Genomic DNA, 17,626 nt, shown 5'->3' on the forward strand with positions numbered 1-17,626 from the left:
TCCAGTATTAGACACCTCGCTGCCAGGAGACTGCCTTCCTCCTGCTGCAGTTCCAGCCGTCAAAAGCAGTCTCTCATACCCTCTTTTTCAAACAAGAAGTGGTTCTCAGATGGCCTGTGGCCTTCTCATCTCTGATGGAGATGATCCCAATTGTTTCCTCACTGCCCTCTCCCAAGCCCACCTTGCTTGGGTGCCAATCCAGTATCTCTCCCTCCCTCTTCAGATCTGGGGCCTTCAGTCCTGGCCTGGAGCTCAGCTGGGTACCCCATTCTCTCCAGAGATGCCCTGCCCCACCCCATGGAAGGGGCCAAGAGGCTTCCCTGACAACACCAAGAGAAGAGGACGGAGGACCCAAGAGTAGAAGAGACTGGTTCTCCAAAGCTTCCCAACACCCTTGAGGGTTCCAAGTCTGTACTGACACGTGGTAACACCTTGCCTGAGCCCTCTTTCCTCCACCCGTCCTCCCCTCCTCCCCACTGGCGTGGTCCCCTAGGGGCTGCACCCAGAGATGGAGGGAATGGTACTGCCCCAGGGACCCTGCCCGGTTAACCCCTTCCATCGGTCCCTCCCATCCTTGCTGTAGCCCTCAGCCAGCTGTCATCCCCATGTCACTGATGAGGATGAGCAAGTTCAGAGTTAAGTACTTGTACAAGGTCAGCCAGCAAACAACCTCCGGGCCTCCACTTCCCTGTGTGTCGGGGGGGCCATGGCGAGGAGTTGGACAAGCTGCTCTCCAGCAGCCCCTCTGGCACTGTCTGGTGACTTACTCGGATGACAGCCAATTGCAGGAAGTACTGAAAGCAAGTCCCGCCACAGCAACAGCTGATGGGGCCTCCCTAGCAGCCTAGACCCTGGCAAGGAACCTGGGAGAGCTGGGCAGGAGGGCCTCAGGCCAGCACCTACCCTTCAGAGGAAGGGTTCCTTTTCATTAGCTGTTTCAGGTTCCGGGATGTTTCCTCAGGGCTGTGAGTCCGAGGCGGGTCCAGCCATAATAGAGGCAACTCTCCATTTGCTGTTCTAGAAGAAGGGAGTCTCCATGGTGCCGAGACACTCACCCCCCAGAAGAGATGTCTGCCAGCCCATTCCGGCAGGTGGGGAAATGCGCTGAGGCACATCTCTCACAGCTGCTGGCTTCATGTCCCAGTGGTGTTCCTCCACAGCCAGTACGGGACTAGATCACCTGGGGGCCTGGGCACACACCTGTGTCAGGAGGAGCCGATCCAGAAGGGAGGCCGGAGCCTGAGCTTAGCCCGGGAATGGAATGAACCTTTGCTGAAGAGGCTCCAGAGGGCAGCCCACCTGTTAGGCTCACCCCAGCATTCCCTGTGTTGCTCCTCTCCGGCTCCAGCTCCCCCAGACCCCATCCCTGTTTCCGGGGGCTATCTGCTCCAGGGTGTGGGTGGGTCTGGAAGGAAGAGTGACATGACAAGGCAGGTAAGCCCATACCAGTCGACTCTGACCACCTCTCAGACTTGACATTCACGAAGCATCTACTCTACGCCAGGTACAGCCCTGGGCTTTTTCACAAACATCACTCCTACCTCACAACAACCCCATGAAGAGGGCCTTACTATCCCCGATTTATAGATGAGGAAGCTGAGGCCTAGCCAGAATTGCTCAGGATGGCTGAGAGTAAGTGGCAGAGCGGGGACCGGAATTCAGACTCTGCTCCCTGTCCAGCGCTCTGTGCCTGTGCTGTCTCCCCACCTCCAAGGTGCCTGCAGAAGCAGGCATCCAGCCAGGCTCCAGAGAATAGCACGGTGTGTCGGGCAGGCCCCTCAGGTGCGCTTGGCAAATAGACCCCTCTGTGACCCCACTGGCCCAGCACTGAGCCCAGGCTGGGACCACAGATCAGAGCCAGTCACGTGGCGGGGGCCAAGGCAGGTGATCCCTGAAGAGGTCTGTTTCCTGGGCTAACAGGCAAGGTGGCCTCCAGCTGGCCCCTGGGAGCAGCGTCGGGATACACCCTCCAGGGACCCACAGGACAGGAAGCCGAAAGCTGGGCTCTGTGTACAGTCCGCTGTGCAGACCAGCAGTAGCAGACCTGTCCGTCCGAAGCTCTGCTTCAACCCTGCTCAGGTTTGCTTGGGCGGGGCAAGAGGAGGAGCCAGAGCAGGAAGGATGGAGCCAGGAACAGAAGTAGGGGGGCAGGAGCCATGCTGACGTGGCAGAGTTCTGGGCACTCACACCCTGCTGGGCTGGCCTCCACAGGCAGCCCTCTCCTGCCCAGCCTGCTCTGCTGCAGGCGAGAGGGCTGGGTCTGCTTACAGCTCATGTCCTTAGTTTACTCGTTCCAATGACCAGTCGGTTCAAATTGCGGCCGAGGAACGGCCTGTGAACTTGAACTCGCACAGTTCAAGAATTTGGCCCTTAAGCTCCAAGCAGGTCACCCAAAGATTCAGAACTCCGGGGCTCCCCTAACACCCAGCCTTGCCCCCCACACCCTGGCCTGAGCAAGAAAGGAAGTCTAGGGAGAATCTTCACTGGGAGAAGGGGACCTGGGGCTGAACTCTGGGGCCCTTAGAAGCAAGGGGCTGTGGGACTGGGCTGGAAGCCCCGCTCAGGACTCCGACCTCAGCTCCAGGCTAACCTCTGGGCAGGAACCCCTGGCTGCTGTGCAGTTAAGCAGGGACAGACATCAGGTCACACCCAGGCCTCTCTCCCCTTGCTCCTCCCTTCTGATCTGCCATTGTGTCAGCCCAGCCCAGCACAGAGTCGGAGCCCCTGTCTCGCCCCCATGCTCCTCCCTTTTCCCATGACTTGGAGGCAGCTGTTGATTCTGTCCCCTTCTTGGCCCTTTCCCCATCACACTTTCCTCAGGGTGGAAGCCTCCAACCACTCCATCCTCCACTTCTCAGCCTTCATGCTCAACCAGCAGCACTATTGCCTGGGTTGGTACAAGAGGAGGAGAGCAGCCAGAACACGACGCAGCTGGTCCAGCCTCCAGGTTGGCGCTGGCGGGGGGGCGGGCTCCAGGTGAAGTGAAAAGATGGGTCTGTGGGGGCAGCGCCCCTCTTTCTGGTAGCTCACTCATCCCTCCTTGACCCAAAACTACTGCTCAACAGAGGGGTGAAGGAGCATGGAGCTGGGGAGGGCCTCACTTGGAGCTGGGAGCCGAGTGGTCTGCGTGGAGGAAGGTGGCAGTGGTGTAGTTCTGGAAGAGAGGCTGCAGGAACATGCCAATGGTGCCAAAGACACAGACGAAGACAAAGATCCAAAGGAACAGACGGTCAATCACCATGGCGACATACTTCCAGTCCTCGCTCACCTGGACAGAGGAGAGGAAGGAGACCCAGGTATCAATCACATGATCCAGGAGGGGAGTGGAGCAGGTAGAAGCAGCTTCCACCACACATGACTCCTCTCACTCTAGGACCCCAGAGTGACCTTTCCAAAGCATGGCCCCAGTCCTGCCTGCTTAAAAGCCTCCAGTGGCCCCACTGCCTTCAGCAGCCACCCAAACTCCCAAGTCTAAAATCAAGACCCACCCAGGACAAATATGAGCCAACCACCTATCTTCCACCCTCTGACCCAGCCTTTCCAAACTCCAGTCTGTCTTCTCAGCTCTCTGTGCCTTTGGGTTTCCTTTTGGTCTAGAACTCCAGTCCTCCCTATCTCTACCTGTGAACTCCTACACATCCTTCAAAGCCTAAATCAAATGTCACCTCTTCTATGAAGGCTTCCCTGATCCCCCCAATGCGAATGAACCACTGTTTCCTCTGGGTTCCCTCAGCACTATGTACACGTCTCTATCACGGTATTTTTACTGCACTGTATTGTCATTTCAATTTGTATGCCTGGCCCCTCCTTCCTCTCCGCCCGCCTCCGCCACTTAAGCTATGAGCTCCTAAACTACAGGGACCCGATCTGATTCATCTTTGTAATCCCAGCATCTCAAACACAGGGTTCCGGTAAACGGGTGTTGAATTAGTGAATGAATGGCTGCCTCTGCAGCCCTCACTCCTTATATGACTGCCTGGGGAGCCCCATCCAACAGCCCCAGAGGGTGAGGACTAGATCTCAGGTGTAAACAAACCCGTCCAGAAGAAAATAACCTCTGTGGGTTTGGGAGCCAGTCACAGGGTCTGCAGGAGGCCTGGCCTCCACTCAGAGCTGCTCCACTCCGGCCTGAGTCTGGACCTTTTACATGTGTTCATCTGTAGCCCAGCCAGCCGGGGGGATGGGATGAGGCACTGTGCACCTTCCTTTAGTCAGCAGCTGAATAATGACTCATTCATGTCACACTTGTGCCTCCTATGTACCTGGCACCATGCTAGGCACTGGGGATGTGACTGAGAGCAAGACAAACACATCCTGCAGTTTACAGTCTCCTGAGGGAGATGGACACAAAATTAGTAGAAATAAAATAATTACACATTGGTGGGTGCCTATATGGAAACAAAGGACGAAGAAATGGAGGGGGAGATATAATTCAGGGTGTGATCTGGGGAGGCCTCTTTGAGGAGGTGATACCTTAAGCTAAGATCTGATAAGTGAGAAGGAGCCAGCTGAGACAATCAGAAACAATCAGACAAACCCAAACCGAGGGACCTTCGATTGGCCTGTACCCTTCAAAAATGTTTATGCCATGAAAGACAAAGCTGAGGAACCATTCCAGATTGAAGGAAACTAAAGAGACAGAACAACTAAGTGGAATTCAAGATCCTGGATTGAGGTGGGGGAGATGCTACAAAGGACATTACGGAGACAACTGAAAAAATGTTAGTATGGACTTTATATCAGATAAAGGTATTGTATTGCTGCTAAATTTCCTGAATTGCATCACTGAGCCTGGGTTATGCAAGACAATATCTCTGTTCTCAGGAGAGAAAAGCTGAGGTATTTGGGATAAAGGATCACTATGTCCACAACTTACTCTCAAACAGTAGTGCAAAAATTAATAATAATAATTTTTAAAAGGAAAAAAAGAAGGGCATTCCAAACAGAGGGACCAATCTGTGCAAAGGTCCTGAGTCAGGAAAGAGCTTAGCTGGCTTAGAACAGTTGAGCAGATAAGCCAGTGACCTGAGCAGGGGAGAGATGGCACAAAGTGCGCAGGAGACACTGTGTGTTTGGATGGAGAAGCACGAGAACTGAATCAGGGAGACCATTAGGAGTCTCTGCCCTGGTCCAGGCAAGAGCTGATGGAGGCCTACAGCCAGGGAGGCAGCATGGATATGGTGAATAAAGAAGGAAGCTGAAAATCTCTTTGGAGGTTGGTTCCACAGGACAGGACTTCTGATGATTTGGATGGTGGGGGATGTAAGAAAGACAGGAGTCAAGGATGACTCCAGGTTTTTGGTCTAAACCATTGGGTGGATGGTGATGTCATTTACTAAAAGATGGGGAGATTGGAGGAGGAGCAAGTTGGTGGTGGGGATGTAGATTAAGCACTCAGTTTGGGACATGTTAAGTTTGAGATGCCTGTGAAGCATCCAAGTAGGTCATTGCATCCTCATCACCTAACTCAGTAAATGCACATTACATGAGTGGACTGCAGTGGGGGAGGTGGAGGCAGTGATGCAGCCGGTCAACCCCCTGCACCACCAGCATCTCCCACTTGGCCTCAGCCACCTCTGAGGCTCCCACCCCATTTCCTCATGACTTGGTCCCTCTCTTCTTCCTTCAGGACCATAACTTGCTCCTTAGCTCAAGCCTCAGCTCCTGCCCTCCCAGGGAATAGAAACACCAGGCTCTGAAGCATCCCCCCCCCACAAAAAAAAAAAACCGGTAGTGCAGGAGCCCACCCTTCCTCATCCCCCAAGCCAGAATGGCTGAAATCCAGTGGAAACATGGCCAATCACCAGAGCAACAGCTGAGCCACAGCCTGGAACCAGCCAGGTACCCAAAGACTGATTGCCAGATGGGGCCAGCCACAGTCTAAAGTGGGGGAAAGTCAACCCATCATCTTCCCCCCCCATCCCCTGGCTCAGGGCTCCCCTTCTGGGAGTCACTGCAGAAAGATACCAGTGTGCAGAAAGCTCAGAGTGGGTCTTAAAAACCCTCGCCTCCACCTGCCCCCACCTCCGTAAATATTTCACAAGGGCATCCCCTGAGGACCCAGAAGAGTAGGAAAAGGATATTGATTCGGGACTCTGTGCTCTTTCCAGCAGCTGGTGGAACCTCTTAACCACCGCCACCCCTCCCATACACACTTTCTACTGCCCTCAATTTTGACCTCCGACGCAGGGCACACAAAGGACTCATCTCCATTTGTGCTAAGAGCTGCAGGTTAACAACATGGGCTTGGGAGTACAAGCGGCAGAGAGGGTGTCTGGGGTCAGAGCCACGGGCCAGCTGCAAACCCAGAAGGGCCTCCTCCACTTCCTGGCCACCCTCCCAACACTAACGACACTCACGATGCCCCAGCTGAGGCATTTCGCCCTGGATACTAGTCCTCAGGAAGCCGCAAGTTCATCCTGTACCAACCGCCACTTAGGCGGCGCCGCCTCCCAGAAGCCAGAGAAGAGGCCACGCCAGCGCCCAGGCCCACAGGCCCCGGCCGGACTCTCACTGCCCACATCCTGCACTCCCGTTAGCTCCTCGGTGTCTGTCTGCGCAGGCACCGAGGGCCCTGCAGCCCGCATCCCACGCCCGAGTCCCCGCGCCTCACTCACGCTCTGGTCGTCGTCCTCACTCCGCATGTGGTCCGCGATGAAGCGCACGCCGTCCACCGCCTCCCGGAGGCCGCAGCCACACGGCCCCCCGGAGCGCCCGGGGCCGGCTGCCGGCGCCGGCTCCGAGCCGAAGGCCCCAGCCAAGCCCTGCACAGACGCGCGATTGACGAAGCACGTGCAGGAATCTGCCCCCAGGGCTTCGCGGTAGAAGACGGCGCCGGTTCCCTCGCGCCCGCGCTGGCGCCGCCGCAGGCGCAGGCGCTGGCGGGCGCAGCGGTGGCGCGGCTGCTGCATGAAGAGCAGCTTGGGCAGCTTCTCCAGGAAGATGACCTTGACCCAGGGAGCCATGGTGTGCGTGGTGGGTGAGCGGTGGTGCACGTTGAGCACGCACACGCTGGTGACGATGGAGAAGGTGACAAGCACCATGGTGAACATGAGGTACTTGCCTACAAGCGGCACGTCGAGGGAGGTGGGCGGCACGATCTTGGAGATGAGCAGCAGGAAGACGGTGAGCGCCAGCAGCACGGAGATGCATAGCGTCATCTTCTCGCCGCAGTCGGAGGGTAGGTAGAAGACGAGGATGGCTAGTGAGGTGATAAGCACGCAGGGGACGATGAGATTGATGGTGTAGAAGAGTGGCTTGCGGCGGATGATGAAGTCGTACGTGATGTCCACGTAAGTGGAGTCGTCCGGGTTCTCGTTGCGCCGGCCCGGCAGTGCAACGATGTCCCACTCGCCACTGGGCGTGAAGTCGTCCAGGCTGGCCACGTCACTCTTGAGCACCAGGTCGATCTCGGTGCGGTCGTAGGTCCACGAGCGGAACTTCATGGTGCAGTTCTGCTGGTCAAACGGGAAGTGCTTTACTTCGATCTTGCATGCGCTCTTGTAGATGGCAGGCGGCAGCCAGAAGATGCTGCCATCATAGGAGACCACGGCATTGGAATAGAAGGACACCTCGTACATGCCGTCAGCACTGCCAAGGGATGAGCACAGTCAGCCCTGGCCTAAGCATTCCTCCACCCCACCCATCAACCCAGCCCTGAGTGGGAAGAGAGGAAAGCCAAAGGGATATATGGGAAGAGGGTAGCCATCCAGGGGTCTAGGGAGGAGGGGCAGGAATTGAGCAAGAAGGGGATCTGGGTGGGTTGGTGAGGAGAAGAGGCCTCAGAGACAGAAGAGGTGATGAAGAGGGGAGGCACATCTGCTACTTGTCATGCATTCTGTAAGCTGGTTGCTCCACATGAAGGTGGAGAAGTTAGGGGAGCCAGGGAGGCCAGAGTGAGGAGCCCCAACTAATGGAGAGGGACAGGGGCAGGTGGGAGGAGGAGATGGTCCCTAGTGGCTATGGACTAGTGGCTTTGGGTCTTCGAGATAAGAGGGATTATTTCAGGAGAGGGGCTGGAACCTGGAGGAGAAACTGGGATCTCCAAGTTCTTTGACCCTCCCCAATCCTCCTGGAAGGCCTATTCTTGAATCAGTTTAGGCACTGGGGTCTGTCAATCCTCGTTTTTATGCCACTGCAGCTCCAAACACTGGGAGTCCTAATTGGCTGAGAGGGAGCTGGCCATGGCCCAAGTTACCTTGGCTGTCCACATTATACCTCACTGGTTTGGGTCTGTCTGTCTGGGTAGTGACTTGTCTTTGCCAATGAAAAGTCCCTCTGTCCCCCAGCATGAGCTAACTTCCTTTCCCCAAGACCTGAGTACTCCCATGGTCTCCTCCAGCCTTCCCATCCCTCCAGGGTCACCTACTTGTTGTATAGGACCACATCTGGGAGCCAGATGTGTTTGGAAGGGAGCCGAACTTTCTTCATGTTGTCAAATTCCTCAGGCTTCCAGGTGAGGCGATAATCCTCCCACTCCTGGGAAAGGGAGAGAGGGAGGCAGCACCAACCTCCGCCCTGGGAGGGGCTCAAGGTCAACGACAGGGACAAGAGGAGGCCTATCTGGCTTGAGGAAGTTTTGAAAAGTCATTGCATCCCCACAGTGACTTCTCTGCCCAGCAAAAGTGTCTTCTCATTTAATTTGCATAGCCAAGCCAAGATATTAGAACTTACGTTTTACAAATGAGAAAATGGATCTTGCCGAGTTTAACATATTCAAAGTTACAGAGCTGTGAGTAGAAGAACCAAAATTCAAATCCAGTTATTTAGGGCTCCAAAGTCTAAATTTTTGCCTCTCTTGAGGGCATGAAAAGAGGGAAAAGCACATGCCCCTCCCCCCTACAAAAAAAAGGAGGAAAGAGAAGCCCAGGGGTGTGGACAGGAAGAGTGCTAACCTGGGTCAGCCAGACATTGGTGGTCATGATCTGCTCCCGTTCATGCTGCAGGGAAGAAGAGAAGCTGCTGAGAAGTGCCCCACCCCCACCCCTCAAGCCTGTGGTCCCACTACACCACCCAGGCTCCTTCCCCCACCTCCCCAAGCCTTGGGAACTCCAGAAGAATAAGCACAAACACTGACTTCAGTAGCTGGGCAGAGAGTTTGGGACCTTCACTCACCACACTGATGAGCTGGGCCAGGGATACCATGAGCTGTACCGTCACCAGCTCAGAGCCATTGGTGGCTGGGCGGATAAGCTTATTGTAGCGGGAAGGATCCAGGAGATGCTCCACCAGCCGCTCCTCTGTGTCTGTACCACAGACTCCTGGGTAGTGTGGGTGGAGGGCAAGAGGTAAGTACATAGGCAAGGAGGTCCCACCCAGGATCCCACTCTCCCTAGGCAAGTGGTACAACGTAGGCCCAAACAGGAGGCTGTAGCTTCCCACAGCCCCATCCTTAAGGATATAGCGAAATGCTTAGGTTACCCCATGGAGACCCCTCATAGAGAAGTCCCTCTCTGAGATCACTGACCAAGGAGCCCAGACAGCCCCCCACAGTCCCCCACTAAGAACCCATTCTGCAAGGATTAGTGGAGACCCTGCTCTTCCTGCAAGGTCTCAGAGGGTGGTTTCAAAAGAATTGACATTTCTGTCTCCATGGCTTCCCCTAGAAGATACCTACAATTCAAGGAAGGTTCTGGAGGGTGGTGAAAGGGGAACAGTTATTCATGTCCCACCATTCAGCCTTTCTCCTCAGTCCGTGCCCATCTATGTGTGCAGGTAACACTATGTGTCTCTACATGTGACTGGCTGTGACCCCCTCCCCCCATAGGTACTGGGTTGGAGTAGAATAGTTGGGCTGCCTGAGCTCTGGGTCAGGGCATATATTTAGTCCCAAGTTGCGCACCTACGGGAGCCCACCTCTCATGAGATTGCAGGCAGGTATGGAAAGCTCATTTAGTTGTATATTCCCTTTGTACCTGCCCCACCACACACTCTATCTCCTTCTGCAACCCTGCACGAATGCACCCCACCCCCTCAGAGATTCCTCCCTGGCCCTCCACCTGGCAGAGCTTCTTCCCTTCCGAGTCTCCTGCCCACCCTACAAGAGAGTTGAGAAGTTGCTTCTTTCCCCCTCCTGCCTTGCCCCTTTTGGAGTCCAATATGAGGGACAGAAAATGATGGAGAGCCAAGGGAGGGTGCGGAACCAGGTAGATTTTCTTGAGATAATGTTTCACAAGAAGTCAAATGGCATCTCAGCTGCAATCAGACTCTCCCCTTCCTTCCACCCCAGATAGTCTGGGGAGATCCCCTCCCTCCTTCCTCTCTGTGCCCACACCCTCTCCACCACCCCTGCCCAGGTTGCCCTCTCTTCCCAGCATCACTTCGGGTATGTCCTCCTCCCAGTTCAGTCTCCCAGGTACTCCCTGCCGTCCAGGGGTCTCTTCCCTAACCCCTAACAGACTCCCCGCCTTAGGGATCCCTCCCGTACACCTTCGAGACTGAGACAGAGCGCGGCGACTTGTCCTTACCTGAGCACAGCCCGAGGAGGCCAAAGCTGAGGAGCAGCGCCATGGGGCCCCGAGCGCCAGGCCATGCCTCTGGCATAGCTCGCCGGCTCGCCTAAAGCTGCCGAAGCGCGCCGCAGGCCGGAGGGCCGCGGGCAGGGTGCTGTCCGTGGTGCTGAAGCCGCTCCCGCACCGCCCGCGCCCAGCTGGAGCTGAGCCCAGGTTGTGCTCGCAGCCTTTGGTGCTGCAGTGCCGACCGCCACGGCGGTTCCCAGGGCTCAGAGAGCTGGTTGCGAGAAGGAACCAGCGTCTCGTTTATCCCGGTCTGAGCAGGAGGAGGCTTTTCCGGCTGCTCTTCCAGGGAATACAATTGGGACGGTGAGGGGGAGGAGTCTCCGCCCCGGAGGCGGAAGCGCCAGGGCTCAGAATAAAAGGGGTCCCTGGGTTGGGTATTCTTCTGCTGGTCCTGCTTAGTTAGGGTGTGCGTGAGGCGGAAGAAGGGCGGCTCACCGGACAGTGGAGGAGTTCTGAAGCCCCTGAGTTGGAACAGGACCCTGGAGGGGTCTGAAAAGGCTCCGGAAGAAAGCGCGAGTAAGACAAATAGGTCAGGACCCGCTACTAGGGCCAGAATGAGGGGGTGGGAGTCGGAAGGAGTTTCTGGAGTTCCCACCTTCTTTCTTTTCTCTTACCAAGCCCAAATGATCCTGCTTCCAGGGAAGGCTGAGGATGCAGCCAAAAAAGTGCATTTTAGGCCCTTAGAGAAAGAGACAGGGGGCTGTAGGTTTGCTATTTTAAGAAAGCAAACCGTTTTGGAGTCTGGAAACAGGATCCCCTCACCTGTTTCCTTCTCTACCGTCGTAGAAGGCCAAGCTTCCTGCCCTCCCCCAGGGAATCTAAGGTGGGGACATGTGGACATCTCCTGAAAGAAGGTGACCTTCAAGAGTGGAAGGGTAAATGGCCCTTATCAATTAGTCTTTCTCACCCACATTCCCTTCCTCTCCAGTCTTTGGCTTCTGTGAGACAAGGGAGGATCAGAGGATGATTTCACAGAGGCCAGCCCAAGAATGAAGCTAACACAAAGGAAAGCAAAGATGAGACAGAGACAGAGAGAGATGTCAAAACTCAATGACATCTTTGATCTTGAAAGCCCTGAACTTCTTAGGGGGATTTTTGTCATTTTCAACCAAAAGATTCCTGACTAAAGCAGCCTTATCATACATCAAGGCACTGTCCTATTCCATCTCTGCCCACTTCTTCAACCTCCTCTGGGCCACTACCCCCAGCCCCACACTCCTCTTGGCAATGTCTTTAAGATTCTCCCAACCTCCACACTTCAGGGCCTTTTAAACATGTAGTTTCCTTGATTCTTTTATCACCCATTTCCCCTCAACCACTTTCTACTTTACTTTGTACACGTGGCAGAAACGTCAGTTCCTCAAGGAAGCTATGCCTGACCAAAGATTAGGTCAGGTGCCCTGCTACATGTTTCCAGAGGATGATCAATGAGTAAATAAATCAATCTAAGGTGGTGGCTATCCTGCTAGATCATGAACCAGCACAGTGTCTGGTGTATTGTGAGGGCTCAACAAATAAGGAAAAGGGCTGGTATAGGACTGAAATCTTTTAACATGTAGAGGAAAATTCCTCTCTAAAAGCTCAGCCAAAAGCAATTTATTTACATGTACTTAGTTCCTGGAATTGAGGAGGAAAAGCAAGACAAGAATCAGCAAAGGGCTGGAGAGGGTGTGGGATGACTACAGGCCCCATAATGCACATGGAAGTGGCCATAAAGCTGCACCACAAGCTCCAGGGCATGTGCATGTGTAAACATGTAATCATCTCTTAAGAATTCAAGAAATCTTGGAACCAACAAAAGATGTAGAGAATAAAAGCCTTAAGGAAAAGGGAAGGAATGTGTATAGTCACTCCACTTTGGAAAAGGGTCAAAGATGGGAGGAAGACACCCCCTTCAGTAATTCAGAGCAACGTTTGTTGGGTATCTACTGTATGGGTTTTGAAGCAGTGATCAAAAAGACCTAGTCCCAGCTATAAAGGAGATCACAATTTGGTGGCAAAGACTTGTTACACCATGCGGTGGCTGCTCTAGTAGAGTATAAACAAGGTGCATTGGAAGCACAGAGGAGAAAGGGGTTCATAGTGCCTGAGAGCCTGGAGGGGATGGAGATGAAAATTGAGATTGGAAAGATGAGAAAGCCAGTAAGACAAAGGTGGATAAAAGGCATTCAAACTCCTGAAAGAGAGAGACAGGGAGCTTTACATGTAGATAGTACTTAGTACTTTCATCTTTTGGTGGAAGCTGGGTGATTGAAGAAGGCTGTGAAAGTCTTCTGTTATGAAAATCTCTCTCTGGAGTGGTTGCTTGTCTCTGTATTGATAGACTGGAGAGTCATGTGCTTGCTTGAAGCCCTTGGTCACTCCCTGATGCTCCTCTTAGGTCAGTCAGGGCAGCCTGTTCACCTTGACCTCTACCTTTTCTTTTCAAATTCCCCAGCTTTTATTTCAAGTTTAATTCCAGCCTGGCAGGGAGTGAGTCCTCTGAGCACAACCACTCAGTGGCCAAGGAGAACTGGAACACCATTCCTCACTCCCTCATGTCTCTCACACACACCCCTTCCATATCCACCAGGGAGATAGGACAGGTCCAGAACCATGCAGGGTGATGGATACATAAAGGAGTATCAGCCCTCAGGCAAAATAGTGACCAGGCAAGGTTTTGGTGAGACAATCCCAGTGCTTTTGATGGTAAGGAACATTTTCTCTTGAAAGGCATTACAATGTTATTTTCCTTTAAGATATTTGAAATTTAAAAACTTACTACCAGAGTAATACATATCCATAAAGAGCAATTGGAAAACACAAGTTAGCAAAACACAAACTAGATTCATAATCTTACCTCCTAGCAAAAAAATCGCTGTTAACATTTCATATATATACAGTATATCTCCACATTTATCTATGTCTACTTAGATATACATGCAAAAAGTATATAAATTATGAGTGTACAGCTAGATAAATTTTCACAACATGAACACAGCTGTGTAACTCCCACCTAGATTTTTTAAAAAAGGGAACATTGCCAATATCCAGAAGCCCCCCACTCTGTTCCCTCCAGGCATTATTCCCTCCTCTTGGAAAATAACGTCATGTGGGGGAGGGAGGAATGGGGAGTGACTGCCTAAGAGGTACTGCTTGAAGTTCTGGAACTAGAGAGAGGTAATGGTTACCCAACTTTGTGAATGTATTGCATGCCACGGAATTGCACACTTTAAAATGGTTGAAATGATACATTTTATGTTATGTATTTTCTCACAATTAAAAAAAAATGACCAAAAAAAAGTAAACACTATTCTGACTTCTAATAGCATAGATCAACTTTGCCTGATGAATTTTATATAAATGGAATCATAATCTTTTGTGGGTTTTCTTTTTTTTTTCCCCAACATTATGTTAGTAAGAATCAAGGGCATTGTTGAATGTAGTTGTAGTTCATTCATCTTCACTGCTGTAGACTATTCCACTGTATAAATATACCATTGTTTATCCATTCTGCCAGATAGAAATTTGGGTTGTTTTCTCTTTTGGACTATTAAAAATAATACCGCTATGAACATTCTTGTTCATGTTTTGGGTGTACAAATATATGTATTTTCATTTACTTTTTAAAAAGGAGCACACTGTAAAATAGCTCTGTAACCTTCGTTTTTCATTTACTATTTCTGAAACATCTCTCTATACCAATAATTATTCTTTGATAACTTTTTTTTTTTTTTTTTTGCGGTACACGGGCCTCTCACTGCTGCAGCCTCTCCCGTTGCGGAGCACAGGCTCCGGACGCGCAGGCCCAGCGCCCATGGCTCACGGGCCCAGCCGCTCTGCGGCATGTGGGATCCTCCCGGACCAGGGCACGAACCCACGTCCCCTGCATCGGCAGGCGGACTCCCAACCACTGCGCCACCAGGGAAGCCCTTTGATAACTATTTTTAACAGCTGCATAGTATTCCATTGTAGGTAAATGTTTGCACATACCTTTAATAGTTTCCAAGTGAAATTGCTGAGTCAAAGGTTTTTTTATTTTTTTTGATTATTTAATCATTTATTGCTAAATTGACCTCCAGAAGGATTGATACTATTAGGGTTACCCTGGGGCCCCAGGCTAAAGCACCCATGACCAACACCTCTACGATCTTGCCTGTGCTGAGCCCCTTCCTTGTCCTCTTCCCCTCTTCTCCTAAGTCATTCCTCCTTTGTCTTAGGCATTTCTGCCCAACCTCCTTCTACTTTAGGGCCAGTTCTTTAAAAACATCCCCCCATTTCCATCTAAGTAACTTCTACTTTCACATTCTTTCTTGGGAGTTAATCCTGACTACTAGCACCCTTCAAGGCCCTCACCCTCCTTCATCCCTGTTATTGCATTTGTCACATTGTATTACAGTTGATTACATCTGGCTCCACTTCATCCATTACCACCTGCTCCTAAGAGCAGGGGTAAGAAATACAACAAAAATGATAACATGAGTAGCAGCTGTCATGTGCAGAGCCAGGAATCAAGCCAGGCTCTCCCCACAGGGACTGAGCTTACTTGTCTCTGCACTCCCAGTGTTTATTACAGTTCCTGGCAAAGAGCAAGTGCTCAGGATGCGTTTGTTGAGTCAGTGACAGAATGCTGTACTTCTGGGAGCAACTCAAAGGAGAAGGCTGCTCACTCTGCCCAAAACAAGTGCATCTGTTCACTCTGATAAGACATGACCTTTTGGAGAAGAAAAAAAAAATCTCTGTAATTCATTTTCCATAGAGCAGCCAGAGTGATTTTTTTTTTTTTTTTTTTTTTTTTGCCTTGTGGGATCTTAGTTCCCCCGCCGGGGATCGAACCTGGGCCCACGTCAGTGAAAGCACCAAGTCCCAATCACTGGACCACCAGGGAATTCTCCAGAGTGATCTTTTAATATTTTAAATCAGATCATGCCACTCCCTGCTTAAAATCTTTCAATGGTTTCCCGCTGTACTTTGAATAAAACCCAACAACTTACTGTGGTCTCTATTCTTCACTGGCCTCATCTCCTACCCCTCTTTCTCTTCTTTCATGAGACTCAAGCTATGCTGATCCTCTATTTTTTTAAAAATGAGCTCTTACTGTGTGCACTGGACTGAGCACTTTTCATGTGTTATCTCACGTAATCCGCCCAACAACCTTATGAGGTAGGGTGGTTTCCATGTTAGAGACGCTGAAAGTGAAGCATGACAGGCTAAGGAACTCGCCCAGGGTCACACCACTAGCAGCTGGCAGAGCTGGGGTTCAAAGCCCATGCTCTCAGCCGGTATATCATGAGCTTCCTGCTTCTAGACCACGCCACCTTTGTTCTCACTCAGGGTCTTGGAGGTTGGCTCTCCCTGATGGAATGCTCTTTGCCAGTTCCTCCCAGGCCTGCCTTCTCTTCATCAGATCTCAGCTCAAACCCCACCTCCCTAGGGAGAACTCCCCTGACTGCTGGACTTAAAGTAACCCCCAGTCATTCTCTCCCACATGACCCTACTTTAATTCCTTGCCTCTATGTGCCAGTCTGATATTCCTCTGGTTATTTTATTCATAACTCCTTGCACTTAGAATGTAAGTGCCATGGGACCTGGGATACTGTTTGTCTACTGCTGTATATTCATACCTCGACCAGTGTCTGACACATGACAAAGCTCCATAAATGTTTACTGAATGGTGAGTACCTCTTAACTTTGTGGCAGTAACAGTAATCATAGCAGTTGCAGGGTTTAGCATTTGCTGAGCAACGTACTATGTACCCAGCACTGTAAGATGTGTTAATCATCTTATATCCCATTTCATCTACACTGGCACAATGACCCACGCTGCAAGTCAGAGTGTCATACCCATTTTACAGATAAGGAAACTGCGTTTCACAGAAATTAAATAACTTGCCCAGGGTCACAGAGCTACCAAAGCAGAGAAGCTCAAATCTAAACCCAGTTCTGTCTGACTCCCCAGTCTATGCTCTTTCCACTCAGCTGTGCTGCCCACTTTATGGTCTAATTCAAAGGAGAGCTGTAGCTGACTCTCTCGTTAACACCTATGGCTCTGCCTCTCTCCCAAACTCAGAACCCACACCCCACTGCATGTCCGGGAGATTGTCCACGTCGCCCTCCCTCCACACACTCAATGTGTTTATAACTCTCCACCTTTCCCACAAAGTTTAGCTCTCCTTTGAGAAGTCTTACCCTCTGTTAGCACTACTACCATTAGTTACCAAGGCATCCAGAGCCTCTCAAAATTCTAGTGACTTTTTGATCTTCCTGCATCTTAAAATAAAGCCCAAGTTCCTAAACATGGGTTTGAATATCTGCCAAGACTTAACCCCTGCCTAGCTTACCTGCATCACTCTCTTCCTCACCCTAGACACAGACCTACTTTCCGTTCCTCCATCTTGCTCCAGTCCTACCTCAGTACCTTTGCACATGCCACCCCTTCTGCCTCAGACAGTGTCCAGCCTCTCCTCCCCTAGGTAATTCTACTTACCCTTCAGAATTTAGCATATCACTTGTTCAGGGAGGCCTTCCCAGATCTCTAGTCTTGTTCTTTGAGGCACTTACCATAACTGCAATTAAGTGGATGGGTGTGTAACAAACAACTCATGAAGTATCTGACTTTCTCCCAGCCTGAATACATGGAAAAGGTGAAGACTGGGTCTGTCTCGCTCAGTGCTGCATTCCCAGTGTGTCACGTGTCACAGATGCTCAGTACATTATTTGTTCTTCTTTAATGAGTTTGCTTTGTCAACTCCACCGTTATCATGTCTGTTTCCCCCAATAGAATGTAAGCTTCGAGGGCAGGGATTTTTTTGTTTTATTCACTCCTGTTCCCCTAGCACACAAGTGTTCATTAAATTAATATATCCATAACTTCATTTCCATTTCTAATGCCCCTGCCCTACACATCTCAGCAGAACACCAGGTATGACTCCCCACTAGGCTTCTAGATGCCAGAGGACTCTCCCAGCCAGAGAGCTGAAATGGTGAACAAACCAGCAGAGGAAGCGACTGAGCTCATCCCAGTGACCACGACTTGAGTTTCCTCCCTGGGGGCCTTAGAGTCTGTGCAACATTGTGAGACTGTCTCATCATGTTGTTTTCTTGTAATTAAAACTCTTTATAAAATATGG

General features: G+C 51.4%; 1 protein-coding gene across 1 annotated transcript; it reads right to left on the reverse strand.

Moving 5' to 3' along the window:
• Nucleotides 1-1,580: 1,580 nt before the first annotated feature.
• Nucleotides 1,581-9,298, reverse strand: CHRNB2 (cholinergic receptor nicotinic beta 2 subunit). Its single transcript, XM_022559239.3, has 5 exons — nucleotides 9,115-9,298; nucleotides 8,895-8,939; nucleotides 8,369-8,478; nucleotides 6,618-7,590; nucleotides 1,581-3,268 (listed from the first exon to the last, which is right to left on the reverse strand). Exons 1-5 carry the CDS (start codon nucleotides 9,295-9,297, stop codon nucleotides 3,098-3,100), a joined length of 1,482 nt encoding a protein of 493 aa, XP_022414947.2. The 5' UTR covers nucleotide 9,298; the 3' UTR covers nucleotides 1,581-3,097.
• Nucleotides 9,299-17,626: the final 8,328 nt, after the last annotated feature.

This window comes from Delphinapterus leucas, chromosome 1 (assembly GCF_059928025.1).
Source record: "Delphinapterus leucas isolate spDelLeu-1000000601 "Yukka" chromosome 1, BTC_Dleu_Yukka2, whole genome shotgun sequence".
NCBI classification, from domain to species: domain Eukaryota; kingdom Metazoa; phylum Chordata; class Mammalia; order Artiodactyla; family Monodontidae; genus Delphinapterus; species Delphinapterus leucas.